Source organism: Periplaneta americana, chromosome 17 (assembly GCF_040183065.1).
Source record: "Periplaneta americana isolate PAMFEO1 chromosome 17, P.americana_PAMFEO1_priV1, whole genome shotgun sequence".
Lineage (NCBI taxonomy): Eukaryota > Metazoa > Arthropoda > Insecta > Blattodea > Blattidae > Periplaneta > Periplaneta americana.
The window spans coordinates 102,333,016-102,358,535 of record NC_091133.1 but is presented as its reverse complement, the minus strand read 5'-3'; the positions used below and the strand labels follow the sequence as shown (position 1 = coordinate 102,358,535).

Below are 25,520 nucleotides of genomic sequence, written 5' to 3'. Positions count from 1 at the left end.
TAGACTGTAACGGTTCTATTTTGCATTGATTGTAATGAGACGGTATTAGCGATCCTAGTGGTGAGCAACTATCTAATGTTTGCATATTTACTACGTATCGAGCTTCGCGACTGTATATACTACTAGACTGTGGTAATACTCTTTCATGTAGGTCAGGTATGAGCACAAAGATAGAATTCTACTCGCTCACAGGAAGCCATAGCGTACCCATTTAGAGTTTGGATTCACTCCCGGTGCCCAGCCCTGATGTAGGCAATGTATTACTCGTTGCACAAATGACTGCTGATTTCAAGCATTGGTGCTGCATCATGCAATACAATCCATCTCCTACACAATGTTCATGCTTTAGTTTGCCTACTGGCCTCCCACAGTCATTTATGCAACAAGCAATATATGTCTTATACTCTATATGTATATGATTTAGGGTATACGGTAACTAAACTCGAGATATAAGATCACAAAGAGCTCATTTCAAAATTATTTAACCACATAAAAATAACAACTCTGGAAAAATGAGGACAGGATGTCAATAAAGGTAAAATGTAAGATAACGAAGAGGTTTATTACTTTTATTTTGACTAGCTACTTCAAATACAACAGAACATTCACGTAACATAAGAGATGAAAAATATAGAGCATACATAATATATGCTACATGTATCACACTTCAAAATCTGAAGTAATCTACAATCACCCATCAAATTAAAAGGGGTTGTGTAGACCTAGAATTAAAAATTCTTATAAGACGTGAATTTAATGAAGATGAAAGAATGTAATGATATCGAATTTATTTACAACTTTTCATGATAAACTTTTTTAAATGCGACAAGATGTATGAATAATGACAGAACTTGTAAGAGGTGTAACTTAAATAAATAAATTACATTAACTTAGAAAACCACAGTTGGATTTTGGGTCTGGCAACCACGACCAATTTACAACAACCACGTGGCAATACTGAAATTGAAATTATATCCACTGACATCACAAGCACATAAAACATAATGGAATGACATTAAGTAGAAATATAAAATGCTTCCGGAATTTATTTGTGCCATTAACAGTGATATTTACTGAAACTATCTTCTATTGGCTCATTCTCAAAATGGGCTCCGAAGTTGTCATGTTCCACTCAGTCTCTCTCAAACTCTTTGCCGGGCCGGGTACAGATCAACCTGGAGGAAGCATTCACCATAAAAACAAGAAAAACAACTGCATCAAGTATCACAATCTATGATTCAGGCTCCATAAAACTGGCAATCTTCAGAATAGGCAGGATTTACCATCTTGCACCACCTCCACGTGTTTAGTGATAAACTAGGACGCTATGTACAGGCCAGCGAGTATTATTGTACAAAAAATCCAGTCTTTCTCCTAATCAGGACCGTAAAGATTTTGGAAAGTACATCCATCTTTACATATAAAATTTGTACAGACACCCTTGTTTGATTTAGTTCATCTGAGATTAGGGTTGTACTTTATATATGCCTAACAGGTATTTGATTTGTCTACTGCTGCACAGTCTGCATTTGAGCAGGTCCAAAAGCATTCAAGAATGCCTGGTAATTATAGGCACCATTACTACCTGGAACAGCCATTCCCTGAACAGTGCACATCTCTTTGACACTAAGAACAGGTTTGCTTGGCTTGGGGAGATTGCTCGTGGGAGTGGTGCTATTTGTCTTGGGTGGCTGTGAAAACTGCTTGGCCCAACTGTCACCTGTTGGAGGTGGTGGTGGTGGAACACTGAACTTATTCTCTCCACCCATCCTCTGGCCATAGCCATAACTGTTCCCTACTTGTGGCTGGGGAGGCTTTCCAATTGCTGAGAAACGAGATGGCTTATTTCTGTTCGGCATGTCAGGTCCCTTCATCTTTCCTGCAAAGCTGCTACTGTTGTTCTTGCTTTCCCACCTCTTTGGGCCTCCAAATCCATTCTGCTGGCGTCCAAAGCCACGACCTGCAAAATACAGATAATTCCACATAATGTCCAATTAATTTGTCTTTCTGCTAGCCTTGCACAGTTGAATTCCATTTTTTGTCTTGGAGAACCTGTATAGCAGAATTCACTACATTTTGCATGCCTTTCACTGATCAAAGTTACATCACATATGCAGCTGTTCTACATTGATAGTTTCTGCAGGTTACAACCCACATTTCACAGCCAAATAGGACAGTAGGTACAGCCATGACAAACAAATTTACGCTGTGTGTCTTCCCTGATCTTTTCATGTAACATTCGTTTCAATGTGTTGTACCACGTATCTATCGACATTTACATTTAGTTGTAGGTCTCTATCTCTGTTAAGTAAGACATAGTAACCAAAGTGAGATGCTTGTTCAATTACTCTATTATATTAATTAATTGCAATTTCTTTTCTGATGGGGCATTTATCTTTGAAGACAATTGTTTTCTTTAAATATCAGACTTCTATAAATATTTCTCAACAAATACCTAACACATACTTTTATTTTTAGATGGTCATTCATAAAGGTAGATTTTTTAAATGCTAGGCAAGCCAAGTTAAAAATTGATTATTATATGGCAGCATGTGAAAAGTACTTCCGACATTAGTGCAAAAATTATTTTTAATACTGACTTTCAAGGGTTTGTGTCAACTGTTTCCCGCCAGATGTCACACAAAAGTAATTCCAATCAATGAAGTGGTTCAATAGCAGTCCTAATTTTAAAACCAATTACTTTTGGTTACAAAACGTACACAAGTCATATAGTTTCAACAACCACTTTATTGACAATTATACGAAACAAGAACTAAATATAATTTAAAAATAGGAGACAGCCATGTTTAAATCAGGGATCTCTCAGTCTGAAGTCAATGTTTTACCAATGTTCTACCACTAAGCTACAAAATCAGCTGTTTTTCACGTAATAAGTTTCACTATTATAATGAGGTAGATTGCAGTAATGGAGAAGTTGGGGGAATTGTCTCCATATTAACAAGGACAAATGGATGTCTAAAAAGTGAAAGACACGCACACATTAAAAATATTTTGTTTGCAGATTCGCTTCACTTGACCTGCGACCTTATTTCACAAACATCCATGCTCACAAAATATGTCGAGTATAAAAAAAAGTTCGCTAGTGTAAAAGTAAGATTCCAGTAAAATATTCGAGATAAGAAGTCAACCAAACAACTGTCAGAAAAATCAATAAAGATTGTGAATCAAGGACACTTAGTTTATAAGATGAATTACTTTTTACGTTTCATTTATTTGCATGTAATTTGTTATCTTTGTTACAGATGCAATATAGTATATGTACCTTGTAACACTACAATCAGCTCCTGCTGTTAGAGGTGATCTGTAATTTTCTTGACTTCTAAATCTAACATTTTATAGGCAAGCCACAAACAACTTTTGTCAAAAATATTAACTGGTCATGCAGACAGTATTTCTGTAAGCTTGGTACTAAGTAATTTATACTTACGATCACCACGTCCTCCAAATCCATTCCTGCCAGCCATTTCAACCAGTTTTGGATTAACAACTTGGTTAGCCTCTCTCAAAACAGCGACAAGGTCTCTAGCCTGACGACTGTTGCCAGGTGTGAAGAAGGCATATGAGGTCCCTGTCATCTGACAACGTCCTGTGCGTCCAATTCGGTGAATGTAATCTTCAGACGAGTTGGGGTAGTCAAAGTTGATCACAAACTTAATACCATCCACATCTAATACCCATAAGAAAAACCAATATTAAACAGATGTACAGAGAACATGGCTAATATTGCCCAATGTAATGTAGACTCAAATATTGGAGATTTAGAGGAGGGAGAGAAAAAAAAAAAAAAGCAACCAAATTAACTGCGTACTAGATGATATGCATAATGTAAGCATAATCAATAAGCTTTTGAATTATATCATTTGCATGCCAAATTGTAAATTGTTTTGTCATAGATTAAAAAATAAAATAGTAAAACAACCCCAACAATGGATTCTTGGAATCCACCTAGTTTATATTTGAGAAAACAAAACAATGGGCATATTTTTGGGGAGATCTTGCAGAGGTGTGCTTCAAACTACAAAATTCCTTCAAAATTTAATAAAATGAAACCGCGGAATTGGGAGAAAAACTACTATATGAAATAACTATTGGTATTTAATTTGACAACTGTGGATAATAAGTTGGACAAATAAATAATAGCGAAAATACGGCAAACAAAAACTTCAACCTCTATTGAAGTTACTCAATTCTGCTACAAATTTATATTTATCTAAATCCCCACTTGACTCCAGATTTATATGCAAAATACTGTACATGTAACATATAATTTTCTTGTACATTTGCGTAAGTGAAAATCTATGGTAATTATGCCTTGATCAAAGAATGAATTCAACTGTGGGGGTGAGGGGAGTAATATTTTATGTGTGACTATCTCTTCCTACAGACAAGTCACACTTTTTACTACACCTGTAATTTTTTAAAATCACATAGGCAAGCAGCATTTTGTGATACAGTTGTGGTTACTCATGCATAATACTTGACGCGTACTTAAATGAGCACTCTGGAAAAACCCACGTTACCTCGACCACAGCCTTGCCCAATAAATTATAAATTGGTGGTATACCAGGGATCGAACCCGGGTCCACAAGATTGTAAGACTAGTGCTCTAGTCACTGGCCTGCCATGGCAGGTATTTCGTAAACGTATTCTCCATTTCTGTGTTATGTGGGTACCTGCAATGCATTGTAAAAGAAAATTCCTTTACGACAGATAAATAATTGCTTTCAGAAAAGTACGACTTTCAATACATTCTACATAAGAAGAAAATAAGGATTCATTAGCATTGTCTGTTTATTAATTTGTAATAAAATTATATCATATGTATGATGTATTTTCGAAAATTGTTATATTTTTCAGTATTTGCCTTTGCATATATTTCTGAGCCACGATAATTGCTTTCAGGTAAAAAAAATTGTGAAAATTAGTAATATTCACAATAATAAAAAGTTACAGCACACCCCTTTGTCTTGCAATGGTACTTACCACACAATGCCCTCACTGGACACATCAGCCAGTTTTAAGACTACATACAAACCTGTGTGCATGAGAATTATGACTTTTCCTCAAAGAAATATCTCCTGTTTCTTGCAGTTGAACTTGAAGAGGCTAATATGCAAGTACTCTCGCTGATGTTAACTACTCTATTTACACTCTGGAAAAATAACCTCCAGTAGTTATATGCAATCGAATTTATTTAAAATTTTAAAAATTTCTTAGTACTTAAATAAAATAGAACAACACTTTAACGTCAAAGCAATTTTTTAAATCTGTTATGCCAATTACACACTGAAAGAACTAATAGTAAGACAGCAATGTCTCAGAAAATTACGTTTACTCGAAAAAATATTTTCACGTAGGGAGGTTAGAATAAAATGGTTTGTAGCTAACTCACACAGAATTTACAGTAGTTTTGATCAAATCTTCAAATATCTGGAAGTTTCAGGTAAAAACTGGACTAAATATATCATTCTAAAATCACATCCCAATATTTAAGTTGATAGTGTAAATGTTTTCTGAACACGTCCATAAAAGCCTGTAATTTCCATATATTTTTAAAAAACTAGTTGGGTGAGACTCAACAAACCAAATGTGAAACTTGCACTGGAGGTTAAATTCCAATTTCCCAGTTGTACTTTGCTTGCTGTGTCAGGAAGCAGCAATAGATAGTGACTTGTAGGTGCCCATTTGCTTCGTACTCTCTCGGTCTCATCAACTCCCTTTCATTATTCACTGTGGAGCCCATTGTGGGCAGGCCTGCCAACTGTCAACTTGGCCAATGGGGAGACCTTTTTATCAGCAGCACGCAACGCTGCCAACGTCAGCGTGCAACCGGTTCTAAAGTGAGAGTGTGCAGAGGCACTGCCAGATGTTACAGAGTTTCTATCATCTCGCATGTGCCTCTAGAACAAAAGGAACACAAACACATACCAGACTGATTAATAGTGGAAACACACAGGGTGTCCATAAGACATCCTTATTTTCAGAACACGCACCCAAGACAATAATTCTACACACAGAGTCAATTACAAATTCCCATACCAACACAAAAAAAATTAACCAAAATGTAACTTCACCTATTCCGAAAAAAATATGGAGAAAAATTTTTTAAACAAATGAATTCATTGTTCGCTCATACAGATTCTGAATCTTCTCCTTCCTCTCACCAAACCCAAAAAAATAAATTTCTCTAGTACAGCACTAAAAATTCGGAGTGTAAATGCCAAACAAAGTACAAAGGCAAAAGAATAACATTACAAAGAGTCTTCCGATTACGGAAATTCCGACACTGAACATATTCGTGGTACAAAAGTTCCTAAGCTTAAAAAGGAAAAACCACAGAAGGTAATTTCCAATTGCTTCTGTTTCCTGTAGCATTATTTAGTGTAGTGTAATGTTCTGAAATTATGCCTATAGTCTACAGACACCTGTACATGAGACATCCCTTATAAAAAATGTACAAAAATCCCCCATCCCTTATATGCAACACTTTAATTTTCTCTCATATGAATGTCTCATTGCTTGATGGTACCGCCATGTTATAATTTTTCCAACTACAGTGCTTGGATGGTAATCTTCTTAATAAGCTTGTCTCGTATAGATATAGATGTATGGAAATAAGAAAACCTACGATATTCTACCTTCACTTTATCTCACTTTCTTCTTATAGATGCCTCTTCCCCCCATAATGAAGATAATAAAAGTAACTAGAATCTCCAATCCCACAGACTCCTTGGTATACTATTATATGCTACATGTTTCTTCTTCTCTTCTTTCCGTCTCTGGTATTATTTCATTTTTTTTCTTGTGAACACACAACTACTGTATCTCTAATAATGGCCCTGCACCTTATTTCCTACATGCCCTCCATATGCCAGCACTGATATCTCAATTCAACACTTTTCAACAGTAATGCTGTAAATCTTCCTAGCCTCTTCCTTCAGCAACTTTGAGTTGTACCTAAATTCCTTTCTACAATATTAGACCTATCACTCCAAAGGTATCAAAATATGAAACAACATATATTATTGAAATTTTCTTTTGCTCTATTTGTGTGAAGTATAGTTTAAGTTATAACATTCCACTCTTAAAATTCAAAAGAACCTCACGTTTCTTTGCAACAGAATCACACATTAACACACTAACCAATATCACTGAAACAAAGATGGAACTAGGTACTAAATGGCAATAACATACCATTCTACAAAACTGAGAAATCGACATGAATAGAAATTAATAAATACCAATCTTATGATTATTTCAATGCATCCAGAGACAACAAATCATTAATATTCCCTTTAATCATGGTATGATGGTTTCCGAGACCAAAATACTCCGTCATATCAACTCAAGCAACTGAAGCTGAAAGTACGACTTCCATCAAATGCTCCACTCTTATTTAAATTATTATCAACCAGTCTGGACTATCGTACTGCATTTACCTGGTGCCTTACCATTATTACGCCAAGCAAAATACCAAATACTCACGAGCCTCATCAAGTGAGGCAAGGGACACTTATGTTGGGAAGTAAGACTGACCTAGACCACGAGCAGCCACATCCGTGGCCACCAGGATGGGTGACTTTCCATTGCGGAATTCTGAAAAGAAAATGCATGCCAAATTAGAAATTAAAAGGTGGGTTTCAAAGTATATTAACTTTCTCAAACTTTCGCAATAGTGATTAAAAGTTATTACAAATTTACATTCAATTGTGTGAAGGATATTTTTTATATAACGAATTAAATACTTTCCTCATACCTAAACATAATCTGAAAGTTAATTACAATTACTATTTTGTTATCTTTCAAAGACAACTTTCGATATTCACTGAATATTTCGCATGTACACTGATGCGTAAATAGTGAATAAACAATCTGCCCAATTGTTCAGAAGAAGAGTAGAGAGAAAACAAAATATCCCATAAACTACTACTTCAGTAAGGGATGTGCTAAAAAAAAAAAAGCCAATCTCATTTATGACTTAAGCACAATGGAATTCCTAATTCTGATCAAAAGAGAAACTAAAATTTCCCAAAAAGGAAGCAGTACCAATATGTAACATAGCACAGGAAATTAAATAATTAACAAAGAGAGAATTAGGAAATTAAATAATTAACAAAGAGAGAATTCTTAGAAGAAATACGAAAAGCAACAATGTATAATGACCTCAAACCTCTACTGCGCGAGTACAATCTACGCTTGTAACTTCACAAACTTTTCTTTTCCTTCAGATATCAATATCATTTACTGCTGTTCTTTAAAATTTTAACATTCTTTCTGCCATTGCAGACTGCCTAAATGACAAAGAATACTAACACAAATTACATTTCTTGATACAATAGTTCTAGGGTCTATTTGGTAATACACGATAGTATGAGAAAAATTAAGTTATTAGGACTATATAATTTACTGGTTATGTGGGCTTCAGTAGTTGTTTTCTGCCAGGTTCGTGATAAAAACACTGTCCAAAGTACCGTATTTACGCGATTACAACACACCAAAATGTTAGAACTCGGCCCATCAGCTTAAAGAGATATTATTAGTGATATCTACCCCAATTATGCTAACTTCCTAAGAAAGCAGTGAAAGAATGACTGTGGAGTTCCTTTAAGAACTACTTGATTTCTCTATTTCATACCCAAACAGCGCGACCTATATGATTTTAATTTCATATTATCTAATAATAATCCGTTAGTAAATACAGTACACCTAGAACAGTACAAGCAAAATGACACGCGTCATTGGCAATACAATAAGTAAATACCAGTAAGAAACAAATTTATTGAATGAATTTTGGTACAATTTTGTAGTTTCTTTTTTTAATCAAATTATCGCAATTTGATAACAGTGTACACATTATAGTAAACTTACCTCTCAAAACATAATCTCTTTCTTGCTGTGATTTGTCTCCATGCATGCACACAGCTGGGTATCTGCAACAATAAATCAGTATTATAATGTAGCAATACACCAAGGAGCTCCAATGTATAGGGCCTATGTGACAACAGTATGTACTGACCAGCACTCTCATTAACTATTGTTCCTTCACAGAAATTACAACACTGCATTCATACTATAAAAGAAGCAGTGTGACTTCACATAGGAAATAAATACTGCTCATGAAAGAAACAAAATAACACTCACCCACATCTGCGAATATTTCTTGTGATATCTTCAACTTTTCTCTTGGTTTCCACAAAAATTATAGTTTTTCCCTCACGTTCGGAACTGATTTCTTGCAGCAGCGAATTCAGTCTGAACAGAAAAAATAAATTTACCAATTAAATGACCTCCAACGAAGAATTTTAATTTTAACAAGGTATTAGTTTGAACACAACATACTTTCCACTTGCGTTAATATAATAAGGAAAGTGGACTTCATTAAAATAAAATATTAATGTTGTTGTTGTCTTCTAATGCCAGGTGACAAAGTCATTTGACCTCTTGCACTCCAATATTTTTCAAAGATATTATCATGACCAGCCAATGAAGCACATATTTTGAGGTGTTCCGAATCCATTTGTAAAATATTAATGTATATAGATGTTTCAACCATCTAAATTCAAGAATATGTCCTAGCGTTTCTTCATTTAATATGAAGGAAAGTAAGATTCTTACTTGTACTTCATATCATGCTTCCCAGCTTCCATTTGGGGGGGGGGGGGGGAGACTTTGCTATAACAGCTCAGTCAAATAACGTAAAAATACTTACTTTCCAACTTTTTCGTGCTCTTGGCACACATCCACGATTTGCAGGATGTTGTGGTTGGCTGCTGGCTGCAGGGAGCCAATGTTGATCTGAATATAGTCTGTCAGAAACTCCTCTGCCAAGTTACGAACTTCTTTTGGCCAAGTGGCAGACCACATCAATGTCTGTCGATCAGGCTGGAAATAGATGTAACAAGTGAGCATGACAAAGAGTCATTGGTATCATTTTTTTTAATTAATGCTCATTGTAGAAAATTACTAAATTGTAAAACTGTAAAAATTGTAAAATACTGTAAAAATTGTAATTGTAATATTGTAAAATTTTGACTTGTTCCACATCTTAAAGCTTCATTGCTCATATAAGATCTATGGAATATAATAAATGATTGATTGTTTAACAAGGGACTGTAATAATGATTTTGTATAATTCAAATACTGAATCGCAATTCATTTATTTTGAGTAAATGGTAACAAGTTATATACTCATGTGCAAACCTGTTATTCCACTGTTAATCCCAATAATATACACTCAGGGACAAAAAAACTGGACACTTGTTTTATAAAAAGAAAATTACATGTATGCTAGTCACAGTTTTAGTAGGCCATGCAATTTAATATCCATCAATTTGTGGTCATTTCATTACCATGGATTCGTGTAAGCAAGCCATTATTATGAGATATGCCATTTATTTGTAGAAAGTTTCAGTTACTACAGAATTTGTATCTGTGTTTTTCTTCTTTATGTTTAATGTTTTTAAAGAATGCGACCCAAAGATATTGCTGCAGCAGTTCCTCTAAATGATCCACGCAGTGTACGTTACATCGCAAATGTCATGAATATGCCTAGAAGTACCATTCAGGATGCCCTAACACATTTAGAGAGACACAAGAATATACCAGGAAACCAGGTTCGGGTCGTCCACAATGCACAACTCAAAATGAAGACAGGCGCCAGCTATAATGGTAACCCAATGGTTTGTTGGCATGCATGGCCAAAAACAGTTAGAAGAAAGGTGGACTGATATCAGCTAAACCTGCAACTGGTCCCAGATTACTCAGAATGCATCACGTCGAAGATTGAGTTTTGCACAGGATCATAAAGCCAGGAGAAATGAACAGTGGAGCTGTGTTCTGTTTACAGACGAGTCCCATTTCAATCTACGCTCACCTGATGGACGTGAAAGAATTTGGAGAGGGAAACAATTTTCGCAATGCCGTATTTCCGAGAGGTCGCCATTTGGAGATGGTGGAGTGATGGTTTGGGCAGGAGTGTGTATGAATCCTCGTACGGAGTTGGTTTTCATAGATGGCAATCTAAGAGCTTATAGGTACATAAATAAATGTTTGGTCCATATATAGGCAATGGTTTTCTTCTAATACACGACAATGCACGCCCATACGTTGCTCGCGTTACAGAGATTATCGCAAGAAATGGGGATTCGTGTTTTACAATGGTCAGCAAGGAGTCCTGATACGATTCCAATTGAGCACTTGTGGAACACGCTGGCACAGCATATTAGAAAGAGGCAGCCACCACCAGAAAACGTATAGAGTTAAGACAAGCACTTCTTGAAGCACGGGAAGACATTGCTCAAGAAGCCATTTCTAACCTGATTAAGGCATGACAAGTAGTATGGATGCAGTTATCCAATGCTGAGGGAGTAACACACGTTACTAAAAATGTGATTTCAATGTTACAAGCACGAAACATCTGAGCCACAGCTAAAAAATGTTACTGGTTTTTTTCTAATAGTGTATTTATGATTAATTACACGATCCTTTGTTTCAAATGTCCTTTTCTATCACTTAAAAACCATTACATTTCATAACCTACTAGATCTTTTATTTACAATTTCTGACATAAAAGAAGTGCCCTTGAACACTAAGAGTCCGGTTTTTTTTTTTTTTATCCCTGAGTGTATAAGTTTAACCAACCTTAAGATTTTCTTCCACATATCAAAACCTATCAATGTGAAAATGGAAATTGTAATCCTATACAATATTCACTTGACACATTTTAGTTTGGGCAAGTAATTTTACAATGTCAGAAATGGGCTGTTAAGAGAAAATTCGAATCAATGCACAGTAAAGGTCTAATAGTTACGGAATAAGCTTCAAAATAAGAGCAATATAAATCTATCCAAAGTTCATTTTTGTTCCCATTAGTTTAAGTCTCCAATAATATACATTCTCCTGTACAATTGTTTTTGACCTTAAATAACACATCTCAATGTAAAGTTGATGTATATCATACGTCCTTACCCTTATCTGTTCAAGTATCTTGCGAATCTGAGGTTCAAAACCCATATCAAGCATTCTATCAGCTTCATCCAGTACCAAATATGTGCATCGACGAAGATTGGTGATACCACGTTCCAAGAAATCAATCAGGCGACCAGGTGTAGCAATAACAATTTCAACACCACGCTCCAAATCACGAGCCTGTAAAGTATACAATTATTTTTATCCATGTTCTGCCATAGCACAAAGACAATACAGCAATAAAGACTAAGAAAAGTTCGAACTCAATCTTTTTTCATAATAAAAATTAAGTATTTGAATGAAAACCTAATGAATATATAACTGATACACTAATTATTGAACCAATACAATGACGTGATGTAATTTACTTTCACACAAAACACGTATCTTCACACTTTTCGTACCTGAGGTCCCTTGGGGGCACCCCCAAATATGCAGGTGTTGCGAACATATGTGGAGGAACCAAAGTCCTGGGCAACACTTTGTATTTGCTGTGCCAGCTCTCTTGTGGGAGCGAGAATCAATGCGATAGGACCATCTCCCCTAGTTAGGCGTTCTTGATTGTTGATATGGACAGTAGCTGGCAAAACATACTGCAATAATACACAAACCAATAACTAAGTGTCACGAACTAGTGAAGTAAATTTTGATATAAAAGTAAGCTAAATTTACTCTTGTGCAAGTATAAATTATCCAATGGTGTTTTATTCAGGAAGAGGAACAGACTGCACTTCTTCACTGCCGATGAAATAAAACTAATTTTTGTACAGGAAAGTTTAGAAGAAAAACGACATTTATTCATTGAGACCATTAAAAATTAATAAATGCAGTCAGTTTAGTCAATATAACAGTTTGTAATGCTTCCAACAGTCAGATTCCAGAATATCAGAATACAGCAATTCAGTGTTCGGCTTTCTACATCTTATAAGCCACGAAAAAAAGTCAAATCAAAATCTATGCAAGATTTTTACTTTGAGGCACATGTGAACTAAGAATACAAAACTCAGAAAATTAAGTATACTTCACATGTCAGACTATTCTTAATAACAAAGTCAAATTTTCATCTACTGTTAAGTCTTATTGTCCGCGAAACTTATCTGGACAGTTAAAAAGTGAGATGCGCGAGAGATAGAGAGGTCACTTCTAGCAAAAGTGAGGAAGGAGAGGGAATGACGGTCTACGAGACTGGTAAAATAGTGTGACTGAAGAGTTCGTTGTACTTACAGTTGTGTATTATTATTATTATTATTATTATGTTACGATATATTTATTAATAATATACTATGTTATAATAGGACATTCAATTTTTAACAAATTTTAACGTGTGTTTCATTTTGTACAATAAAAATGCTTTTGTCATTATTATACTTGCACAATAATTACATACTCGTGTGTATATATATCGTCAACAGTTATTTGTATGTTAGTAATGTAATGAAATATATGTAATTTTATTTTAAAGTTTAAGGGGGAGGGGGGTTCAAATTCAGTAACCTCCCCTTGTGTACGCCCCTGTAACAGACCTGTAGCTCTTCTACTTGAAAGACTTTAAACTGTATGTACAACTGCTGCAGCGATAGTCAGGTAGCTAGCAGATAGTTACGGGGCAGTGAGAAAGCACTAGGGAACTCAGCTGCCTAGGTAAGTTGCGCAGACAGTACTCACAAAACCTTCAAAACAGAATACTAACATAATGTACATCACAAACCAAACTTACTGCTAATGTTTTCCCTGAGCCAGTCTGTGCAATCCCAACCATATCTCGACCACTCATGGCTATGGGCCAGCCTTGTGCCTGGATGGAAGTGGGCTCATTAAATCCGGATTTCCTGAAATATCAGAAACAAAAAGTATAGCATGTACTAAATGGTAGCTGTCAGATTTCTCACCAAAAGGAAAGGGTTCTAATTACAAAGAGTAAGAGTGAACAAAGCAACTTTAGAACACATTCCATCATGTCACCAATTCGAATTATTTATTAAAGACAAGTAATCAAGTAAATGTCCAACTTTGTCCCAAATATCAATATAAAATTAGATCTATACTATGAAGGGGAAAAGGAACTGGCCATCCTAACCTATTATCTCCTGGCCTAGTTGCCTATGATTGATGCCTTAGTGGTATCACATATGAGGTTCAGACCTGTCTTGGGACAGTTGACTGAACAACTACAGGTGAGAACAGTCTTATGTGCCGAACAGAGAGCTGAAAGTCGTCTAAAATTCAATTTGACAACTGAACTTAATTCAGACGTTAGTAATTATAAATAGAAAGGGCAGATGGCTCTACAATTCCAAAGATTCTTTCTTATGCATAACAGCAGACCATCACAAAATTACAAATTTCTATCCATGCGGGTAACCAAAAGACACACTACTTATTGTTGCTTGATGTGATCAAAATTGTGCTGCAGGTGAAAAAAGGTAAAATTCCTGTTCTTTATACACTAAAGAAAATAAGATAAAATATCTTAATATGAATAAGTTTCTGGAAGCAAATGTAAAACCGATCTCAAAAGTGTTTTATTAATATTAGGTCAAAAATAAAATTTAGATGTTGCAAGACTAAACCACTATGGGCATTTAAAAAAATTGTGACCATAGTTTACAGTTCCTAATGTTATTTAAAAAGTTGTTTTCTAATGCCAGGCGTTTGATAATAAAGTCATTTGACCTCTTGCACTCCAATATTTTTCAGATATTATCATGGCCAGCCACTGAAGCACAGATTTTGAGGTGTTCCGAATCCATTTCTTGGTTTGAGTTGCACAATGGACAGTTAGAGGACTGATATATTCCAGTTCTATGCAGGTGTTTGGCCAAACAATCATGGCCTGTTGCCAATCTTTGCCAATCTAAATGCAGCTACAGACGATTTTCGTGGTAAATCGGGAATTAACTGTGGATTTTGATGCAGAGAGTTCCATTTTTTCTCTTGGGATTGAGTTACCGTATCAAATTTTGTTTGCTGAAGTCTAAGTATGTAGATTTAATAAATCTCTTCACACAAATTACCATTTTTTTTTTTTACTAATGGCGGGTACTTGATTATTCAGTCATCCACCCATATGAAGCCAGTTGTGTAGAATAGACTAATTTACCGACAGTCATTACCCAGGGTGCACCATACACTACACATGCGATGAGATGAGATGGAGATTTGTTGGAATGCCACAGGGGAACCGAGCTCTTGGAGAAAATCCATGTTACCTGGGCCACAGGCTTGCCAACTCGTTATAAATCGGGGGCATACCGGGAATCGAACCAGGATCCATAGCATTATAAGTCCAGCACTCTAGCCACTAGACCACCGTGGTGACACAATTACTAAATAACACAGAGAAAAAATGACTCACCTGATTTCTTTCATCACATAATCAGGAAAATTACTTTCTTCAAAACACAGAATAGGATTTGGCATGTTGTTCCCTTTATAAGTAATTTGGTTTCTGACACGATAGTTGTCAACATCATAATGAGATCTGAAAAGGACATACAACAGAATGTTATAATACAAGCCAACATCAACAATCAAAACAGCAAAAGCAAGACTACTGCAACTGATTATCTGCCACATAAGATTATATTTAATATGAAAATATTAGTCAAATTAATGCCGTCAAAAAAATAAAATCTAAGATCTATATTCCAAGTGACTCATAACACTTCAATACAATAATATGAGATTCTGACCTGGTTGACACATTTTCATGTGGCACATAGAAGTTCTTTGAAAAAGGTCGAAGGCTATGCATTTCCCACTGGGGTTTGATGAGTGCTCCACCAGGTTGTTTTCCCTTTAGACTCCCAGGACCACTTCCCCTGCGGTCCATAGCACCTTTGCGATCTCCTCCAAAACCATTCCTTCCAGGGTTACTACCAAAACCATTTCTCCCTTGACTTCCACCAAATCCAGGTTTGCTATTGTTGCCACCAAAGCCATTTCGTCCATTGCTTCCCCCACTGAATCCGTTCCTTCCACCATTACCAGAGAACCTGTTATTTCCACGGAATGCCCTAAAATTAAATTAAAAATTAATACATTACACACATCGAATTTTAAAACATTCTCCAGTTTATTTTTTCTGTTTGTGAGTTTATTACATCTGATATGTAATATATCTTTCACAGAATATCACAACATTCTACAATACTCAGCCTGCTGAAAGCAACAAAGCAACCATAAATAAACATAATCTCTGACAAAATAAAGTGGAATTTGGATTGCAATGAATTAACACTATTGGACTGCTATTGATTTTACAGGAGCTTCACAAATACCCCAAAATCACAGAACAAAAACATTACTACACTAACAATGAGCATGAAATTTCATAGATTAAATAGCAATATCCAATGGAAACTCATTTAATAAGTAACACATAATCACTAATAGCAAGTACGATCATTATACACAGAATATTCAATAATTCAATTTGATAACTGGAAAGATTAGTTGGGGAGCCAAGGTGAACAATTTTTGTCAGGCGCAGTATGAGGCTGGCAACACGGTCGGTATCTTGCTACATAACCAAGTTGTCAGCAATCAATACTTGTGCTGCTGGACACTGTTGCAATCATCAGTTTGGTAAGCTTGTCTGTATAAGCAGTAGTCCTATCTTGCTACCACTATGCCTGAATTGTGACATATACATCCACTTTCTACAGAAAACTCTACCTCTCTTACATGAGGATGTGCTTATGGCAGTGAGACGTGTGGTACAAGTTAAGTGGTCTTCCAGCACAAAAAAATTTACTCTTAAGCAAATCCCGAGTTTTACATTCTAAAAACTTTAATTGTTTATACACTGATATAATTCACGCACGCATTATTCCAGAAACCACTGGTGAGAAATATGTATCGTACATGGCATCAATTCCTTAAAGGTGCATTACAACATTTGTATGGAACTGCGTAAGACTTTTATATCATGCAGATCTGTTTCATACAAAATAAGTGACGAGTGTTTTTACACTGGAACATATATAAACATTGTGTTAAGACATTTTCAATGAAAAAACTTTATTCGTCTATGCAGCTGCTGCATGTGCTGTTATTGTGGAAAAAATGGTAGGTGGCTGGGTGGAACAAACAGACATAATATAGTACAAAAAGTTTTCTGCTGAAAGGAAATTCATTTGGGGTATACAACCAATCAATATTAAAGAAATCAATTTACTGAAGACAGTTTTTGTCACAACTTCCCCGATCTCTACATTAAAAATTAAAAAAATTTTCACGCAAAGTATCTTTAGGCATGTTTCTGTCCCTGAAATCCGTATTCAAAGGATCCCAGAGACATCTTCACACTCATTTCTTCAATTAAAGGTCTGTTAACTATCCCTCCATCTTTGTTCACATGCTGCATGAAAACGTGTCCACATGTTCAAGTTGCATTACATGAGTTATCGGCTGCATAGTGATGCACGGAACTTGTTCTATAACTGTATAGAACTCTCTATTGTATGATACACACATACGTACGTACTTACTTACAAATGGGTTTTAAGGAACCCTCAGGTTCATTGCCGCCCTCACATAAGCCTGTCATCGCAAGATTAATCCAGTTCCTATCATATCCCACCTCCCTCAAATCCATTTTAATATTACCCTCCAATCTACGTCTCGGCCTCCTCAAAGGTCTTATTCCCTCTGGTCTCTCAACTAACACTCTATATGCATTTCTGGATTCGCCCATACGTGCTACATGCCCTGCCCATCTCAAACGTCTGGATTTAATGTTCCTAATTATGTCAGGTGAAGAATACAATGTGTGCAGTTCTGCATTGTGTAACTTTCTCCATTCTCCTGTAACTTCATCCCTCTTAGCCCAAAATATTTTCCTAAGAACCTTATTCTCAAACACCCTTAATCTCTGTTCCTCTCTCAAAGTGAGAGTCCAAGTTTCACAACCATACAGAACAACCGGTATTATAACTGTTTTATAAATTCTAACTTTCAGATTTTTTAACAGACTAGATGGCAAAAGCTTCTCAACCGAATAATAACAGGCATTTCCCATATTTATTCTGCGTTTAATTTCCTCCCAAGTGTCATTTATATTTATTACAGTTGCTCCAAGATATTTGAATTTTTCAACCTCTTCGAAGGATAAATCTCCAATTTTTATAATACGAAATATTTATTTTCAGTCAATGACTTTACTTTCTATAAAGTAATTTCTGGAAAGTAAAGTCATTGACTGAAAAATAAATATTTCGTATTATATATCATAGACTTTTCTGAAAATTAATCAAAATGAATTGCAAAATATCCAATTTTTATGTTTCCATTTCGTACAATATTCTGGTCACGAGACATAATCATATACTTTGTCTTTTCGGGATTTACTTCCAAACCTATCACTTTACTTGCTTCATGTAAAATTCCCATGTTTTCCTTAAGCGTTTCTGAATTTTCTCCTAATATATTCACGTCATCCGCATAGACAAGAAGCTGATGTAACCCGTTCAATTCCAAACCCTGTCAGTTATCCTGAACTTTCCTAATGGCATATTCTAGAGCGAAGTTAAAAAGTAAAGGTGAACGTGCACCTCCTAGCTTTAGCCCACAGTGAATTGGAAAAGCATCAGATAGAAATTGGCCTATACGGACTCTGCTGTAAGTTTCACTGAGACACATTTTAATTAATCGAACTAGTTTCTTGGGAATACCAAATTCAATAAGAATATTATATAAAACTTCTCCTTAACAGAGTCATATGCCTTTTTAAATCTATGAATAACTGATGTACTGTACCCTTATACTCCCATTTTTTCTCCAATATTCTGTCGAGTACAAAAAATCTGATCAATAGTTGATCTATTACGCCTGACAGCACACTGATGATCCCCAATAATTTCATCTACGTATGGAGTTAATCTTCTCAAAATAATATTGGACAAAATTTTGTACGTCAACAAAAGTGATATTCCTAGATACATAAGTACATGGGCTATGTCCTGTATCATGTAGAACATGTTTGGAACACTAGTTCTTTACAAAATGTTCCCAATGAAAACGCATATTTATAGCTCTACAATCGATCTCAAACTTATTGCAAATAAAAGCAATAGACACACGCTCTAGATTCTATAGTTTACGTAAAATTTGATTTGTACAAATTCAGATCGAATTTGATTACGGACCATAGTTTGTGTTAGGTGAAAGCGCATTCATAGTATTAAATAAACAGGCTTAATTAGAGACTTCAGTCATCGATTGCGGAACCATCTGGGCATAAAAACTGACGGACCATAGTTTGTGTTAAGGTACGTACACGCTGGAGCGACGATAAACGATAAAAGCAGCAGCGATGCTATATCAGAGAGAATTGAAGCATGCATTGTTATTGAGGTGTGCATATTGGAGTAACGATAAAAGCGAAGATACACGAAAAAGAAAAGTTCCATTTTCTTCGCTCTTGTCGTTCATATGATCTCTGATTAAGATAATATTAATCTGTATAATTACCGGTGGTTATCAATATATCCGAATATTAATAGATTTATTATTATTTTGGCATATTAAATTAATTATTGTAGATAATGGCAAATTGATCAGTTGTGTATTTATTCGTCATATGTTACGTGATCACAAGAACCAATCACAACACAACGAATTTATACTATCTTTGGGATGAGAAACGGGTTTAATTTTGTACGTATTTAAGTTATATTAACCGTGAACTTAGCAGCTGATATTTCCTACAATCTTCTTTCATTAAGTGGATGCATAGAATATATTTTACTGATAAATCAAAATGTTCGCTTCCCGCGTCCTCGTTGCTCCGATATGAACACATGATTCTTTGATAAATACCAAAGCGTCGCTAGGTAGTTTCTTTTATCGTTTATCGTTGCTCCAACGTGTACGTACCCTCAGGTGAAAGCGCATTCATAGTATTAAATAAACAGGATTAATTAGAGACTTCAGTCATCGATTGTGGAGCCATCTGGGCATAAAAACTGACGCGCATGAAACATACACCCATACAGAATTTGTCGCCAGAGATCTCCGCAGTAAAGTGCTCCACGCAAATTGCTAGCAAGCGCCGTCGCGCACGACGCAGGTTGGCTTATCGATTTCTGCAAATTCAGATGGTATCTGAATAATTGTACAATCTAGCGTATGCGCATTACGTCTAAACAGGTTATCACAACACGGAGTAACCGTGGCCAACTAGACAATAACCAATCAGTAGGGGTGTGATTTTTTTTTTTTTTGATATTAAAACGATACATGCTAGATGTGTTAAAAACTTAATTTTATGCATGAAAAATGCAGGGAACAGTGCAAGCAGACAAGGGTTATTTCTCCTTCCTGCAACAACTGCCTTCGTGAGATCGAAAAGGCAGTGCCGTCATCCTCCCATAATCGAATGAAATTGAATTACAAATTTAATTAATGATACAAACAATATTCTGTTAGTTTCAAAGAGATTATTTCAATAATAATTTTTTATTATTTAAATTTCTTCAGGGTGCGAAATATGCTTGAAATTGGTCGTTTTTTTTTACGAAATATTAATCGAAATCAAGATAAAATAATCACACCCTACCTATCAGCTATAAAATTTATACTAATCTATTAATCTATTCTAAAACCATTTCGAGATTAGTAGTTTCGCGCACGATATAAATATCGCACAAGAACTCACGTAAATACATGACGTATCATCACTACTAAAAATCACCGACTGGAATTTTTCTGAGCTTATCACACCTAAGCGAGGGAAGAGAAAGGTGCATGAATATGCCGCTACATTCCCATAATACACACGTTACTTATGGTGCAACGAAGCTGTTTTTTTTTTTTCTAAAACGCACTGCCATCGTAATGTAAAGCAGTTGCTGACGATGTTGTGAAAACCTTCCAGTAACTTACATTCATTAATATTCGTCTTTGATTATACATATTAATCTGTAAGTTCTCCTTTGAAATGAGCGAATCACGCTGTTGAAACTTTGATCTTGATCCAGCAAGAGTCCGGAAGTTTTTTCTTGGGACTGTACAAGTTTGTACAAATAAAATACACGTGCAAATGTTATGACTAAAAAGTTTCGTTTCGAGCAACTGAAGATCATGCCTGAAAACAGATGTTTACTTAAATAAATCTACCTCAAGCTTTTAATATGAAATACTCGACACCGCACAACTAATAAAAAAGGAGAGGGGTAAAGATGTTAGAAACGTAGCGTGAAGCTCCATATACACGTAATTTTTGGCTTTGACGGTCTCAGGGCTGCTCATCCGTACAGAGCACTACATACACGTAGGTAAGGGCATTACATGAAGTCAGCCTGCTAAAAATCTTAGTCGTTTCTTCATTTAGTCGTAGTTTGGATTGATTTGCAGTATTGTGCGTATAAATCACACATATTATGTTCTAGATTTCTTTCAGATTTTATAGCCGCGTATATTGTAATGAAATGGAACTAAATTGTATTAGGTATCTCACTAATTACTTCTAGTGTCTGTACAAAATATGAGGCATTGTGTGATACAAGTACAGAATACTGTACAATTCTGATTTCCTATTTGTACTCTTGATGAAGCATACAGTATGAATTTTGTGATACGCACAGGACATCCGCTTTCGTGGCTAACGATCCGCTTTAGTGTGACATCAACTGACCTGATTACGTGGCAGGCTACGGCGCTACGTCACATTCTTAGTCATAACAGGTAAACATTGAACAAGTTTATATATAAATCCATGTTTAACATGAGTTTAATATAGCCATTGCTTTGTTATTATTGAATTTTGAACATGTATTTATATTAGACGATTGTCAAGATGGCCAAGACTAGACCATGATAATCATGTAACTTCGATTCGCGCCGTAGCCTGACCTTGTTAGTCATGGCCTGATTACTCACCAGGGTTGTCAGATTAGGCGATTTATAGCAATTTAGGTTACGAAAGAGAGGCAATCTGCGAGTAATAAAATTGACAAGTCGCAGAGTCGCCCTTTAGGCTATCTCAAAAATCAAAAGGGCGAAATTAGGCTACATTTGATTTCCTTTTACATGTTTACAATGTATTATACATAAGTTTTCAGACCATTTTTAAACCGGAAGTCACTGTTGTTCATTGTTGGCAGTATCTTTGCGACATGCTTCGGATTCTCTTCATCTCTGTAGTAAAATATCTTGCATTGTGACGTCAATGTCGTAAGGCCGCAAAATACGTCATTATTGTTAGCGGTTCGTTTTACATATTTTATTATAATAGTCGTGCTAACTGATAATATTAATGGAACAATGGGAGAACACTGTAAATATGAGAAAATATCGCAAAGTCTGGGAGAATTTTCTTGAACTTAAAAGTTAAAGGTTGTCGTGTATAATTGTGTGGGAGTTATTAATGACAAAACAGTTTTATGGGATTATCCCAATTGGACTGCATTCAATTCCAAATCCGAAAAATTAAAGACGATACTACGAAACTACTTATTCCTAAATAAACAACCTCTCGGATTACAATTAAGGCAGCCTTAGGTTACATGCAATTCGCAAATGGGAGACTATTAATAGTACTGATCACAATCTGTCAACCCTGTTACACGACGGCAGCATTCGAGGCCATTAGCTGACGTGTTGACAATTAAGATTGTGAAACCTTTTATGTGCTCATGCGAACAAGATAACATAATTTCTCACCAGAGGTCTCCGCAATAGTTCTTTAAGGTACACGTAAAATCAATCAAATTTAAAGCGTAAATGCAGTAAGATTTTGAGCCGTCTGAAAATGATTGCAAGTTTGTTCATGTAATTAAACTCAACGCATGCGCTTTACTTTTATAAAGGTAGTGTATTCGACACTGCATAATCGTGGTCGAAAGGTCAACTTAAGCATGAGGGGATATGACATCGATTACGAAGCTAACGTTAAGTGCTCATGCGTATGCGACTACTGTCGGTGACTCATGAGAAGACGAGCGCGGAGCGAGGAAAATGGGTAGTTGATAATGTTACGAAAATAGTGCAATACTTGCACTACTTACTAGTAGTACAAATATTACGCGTGTCGTCGTAACGTTATCTATTAACCACCCTTTTTCCTCACTCCGCGCTAGTCTTCTCCCGAGTCACCGACTGTAGGTAAACTTCAGCATGAGGGGACGAAATCGATTGCAAAGCTAACGAACGGTAAGTGCTCATGCGTATGCAACTACAGAGTTATCACTAGATGTCACCGCAATATTTCGCGCATGTTGGATGAAGTGGTGGTGGTGGTACATAGATCACAAGCGATCCCTGATGATCCACACTGAAATACATGGCTGTTGGTTGCCAGCCTTTCTTTAAAGCTCGAATTGTCTCGATTATCTTCCTCCATTGGGATGGCAGAAGATAACTATTATGCGTCAAACAGGAGGAACTTCTCTAGAGGATTCCACGTTAAGAAAAAAGCAATGGTCTTACGGGCCTTGCCTAATACACTGTTGCCGCAAGATACCTGCGTTACAAGAGTGTCTCACTCTCTTCCTAACATATACAGTGATCTCACAAGTTCATCACATAAGATAGACACGTCGAATTTGCCCAAATGATAAAAAAAACTAGGGTATTAATGCCATAATGATTCATGAAAAAAAACTTAGGACATTTACGCCATTAACCAACTTTTAGGCACCTGAAGTAGGCTATAACGATGCAAATAATTAGTGAATATGAAGTATTATGCTATATAGTGACAAAGGCGGTAAAAAAAAATATGGTTAGGAACTTCATTTTATTATGTCTTAAATAATGAATAAATTTATTAATAATAAAACAGAAATAGACTTTTTTTTCTCTAAAACCTTACAATAACTCATAATGGGGGAAAATAGGTATTACGCACCATAAAGCCCATTACAAATGTAACATTTTATGCAAAACGTGAAGCTATTTCAGCAGTGTTAGTTTATTCCTGCAGAAAAAATAGGCATTTCGCCTAAAATCCTAGGTCTAATTATAGCATATTACATGCCGTAGACATATATTTCTAAACATCGCAGACAATGTTGTACGTGTTTTAACTGTACTTGTATGTTCACAGCAGGGTGGTTTGGCAAGAAAGCGGAAGGCTATTTCACCTATTTAGCTATTACCCCGTTATTCGCAAATTAAATATATGGTAATTTTAGAGGTCCCTAAAAATATTTTAGCACATGAAATCGCTCTAGTTTTCAATGAATTAAAGAGAACTAACTTAATTCCCAATTGAACACTAGAGCAGCAGAAGTGAGTAATGAAGATGGGGAGGGGGGGGGGGGGAAGGAAACCACATCTTTGTTCTTTTGCGAACAAGGTTTCCAGTTTTACCTCTGAATTACCTTCACTTTCCTTTTATATTTTTCTTTACCCCCTCAGTTTGTCTTAACTGACAGTGTTAAGAAAATATTTTTTGCGCGTAATTAAGTTGGTACATTTTTTGGATCACGATTATGCTCCGTGAAAACTTTCCTCGCCTCCAAATACAATTATACTCTGTTAATGAGTAATAATTAACGAGAAAAAGTTAAAAAAAAAAATAATAATAAAGTTAGCCCACATGTAAAAATAACAATTTAAAATATGGATCACAACTGTGATCTACGCAACTACTGCAGGGTTAATAAGTCTGAAAATTTACATATTTTGCCTGTCATGTATGAGGAACTTGCAATATTTATGAAAAGTGACATAGGCTATTCACAAATTTGTCGTAACTGACAAATGTCATATGTCACATCTGTACAGTTTCATTAAATAAGCTCCAGACCATGCATAGAAAACAAATGTCAATATTATAAACAAAAATCATTATTCATGTTATGAAAAGCTTTCAGTAACAAAGCATCACAAAAGAACTAGTCATAGCACTTACGTCATCATCATAAAAATGGCTGCTACGTCAATGCTGCAGAAGATAATCAATACTTCCAAGTATTTCCAGAAATATTACGTACTGTATATGCCAAAATTGATAAATAGTTGGGATGCCAAATAGTGTAATTGTGTTCTATAGCTGAGTAATTTGGGCTGCGTTCCAAATATTCTAAAATTCGAATTTACCACAAAGGAAAGAAATAGTCACTATAATCTGGAGAGATATCACTATCCGCCATTGTATGCACGATCTTGACATATACACATTTCTGTGGTTAATAATATTCACAAACCTAAAATGCATAAATTCACATATTACTTACATTGTTAGTTGTTGTTCTCTAACGTCTTCCTTTTTTGTAAAAGTAGAAATAACAATAGGTTCGAATGAGCCTATCAGCCTGAAATAAAGTACAATACATATAAAATAATATACTACATAAATACGTGAAAGAATTTGATACTAATTATTTAGATCTCATCTTCATAGAATCTAGATTCAAAAACGGTAACTAGACTTTCATAATACTCAATAAATACATCAATAATGTCACTTGAAAACGGAGACAATATTTTGCTTCCTACCTTCACGATGCAAAATGGCGAAGAGAGAGAAAGGCAGAGGAAGGAAGAAAATCGAAACAGACACTCCACACAAGATGGCGATGATT

General features: G+C 35.6%; 1 protein-coding gene across 1 annotated transcript; it reads right to left on the bottom strand.

The window, feature by feature from the left end:
- Positions 1-555: 555 nt before the first annotated feature.
- On the bottom strand, positions 556-25,515 carry LOC138693023 (uncharacterized). The gene is made up of 13 exons (XM_069816542.1): positions 25,435-25,515; positions 25,173-25,250; positions 15,681-16,004; positions 15,344-15,469; positions 13,706-13,817; positions 12,393-12,581; positions 11,989-12,168; positions 9,731-9,903; positions 9,163-9,273; positions 8,890-8,951; positions 7,558-7,617; positions 3,449-3,688; positions 556-1,960 (listed from the first exon to the last, which is right to left on the bottom strand). Coding segments are annotated over exons 2-13 (2,031 nt in total). The 5' UTR covers positions 25,175-25,250; positions 25,435-25,515; the 3' UTR covers positions 556-1,508.
- Positions 25,516-25,520: the final 5 nt, after the last annotated feature.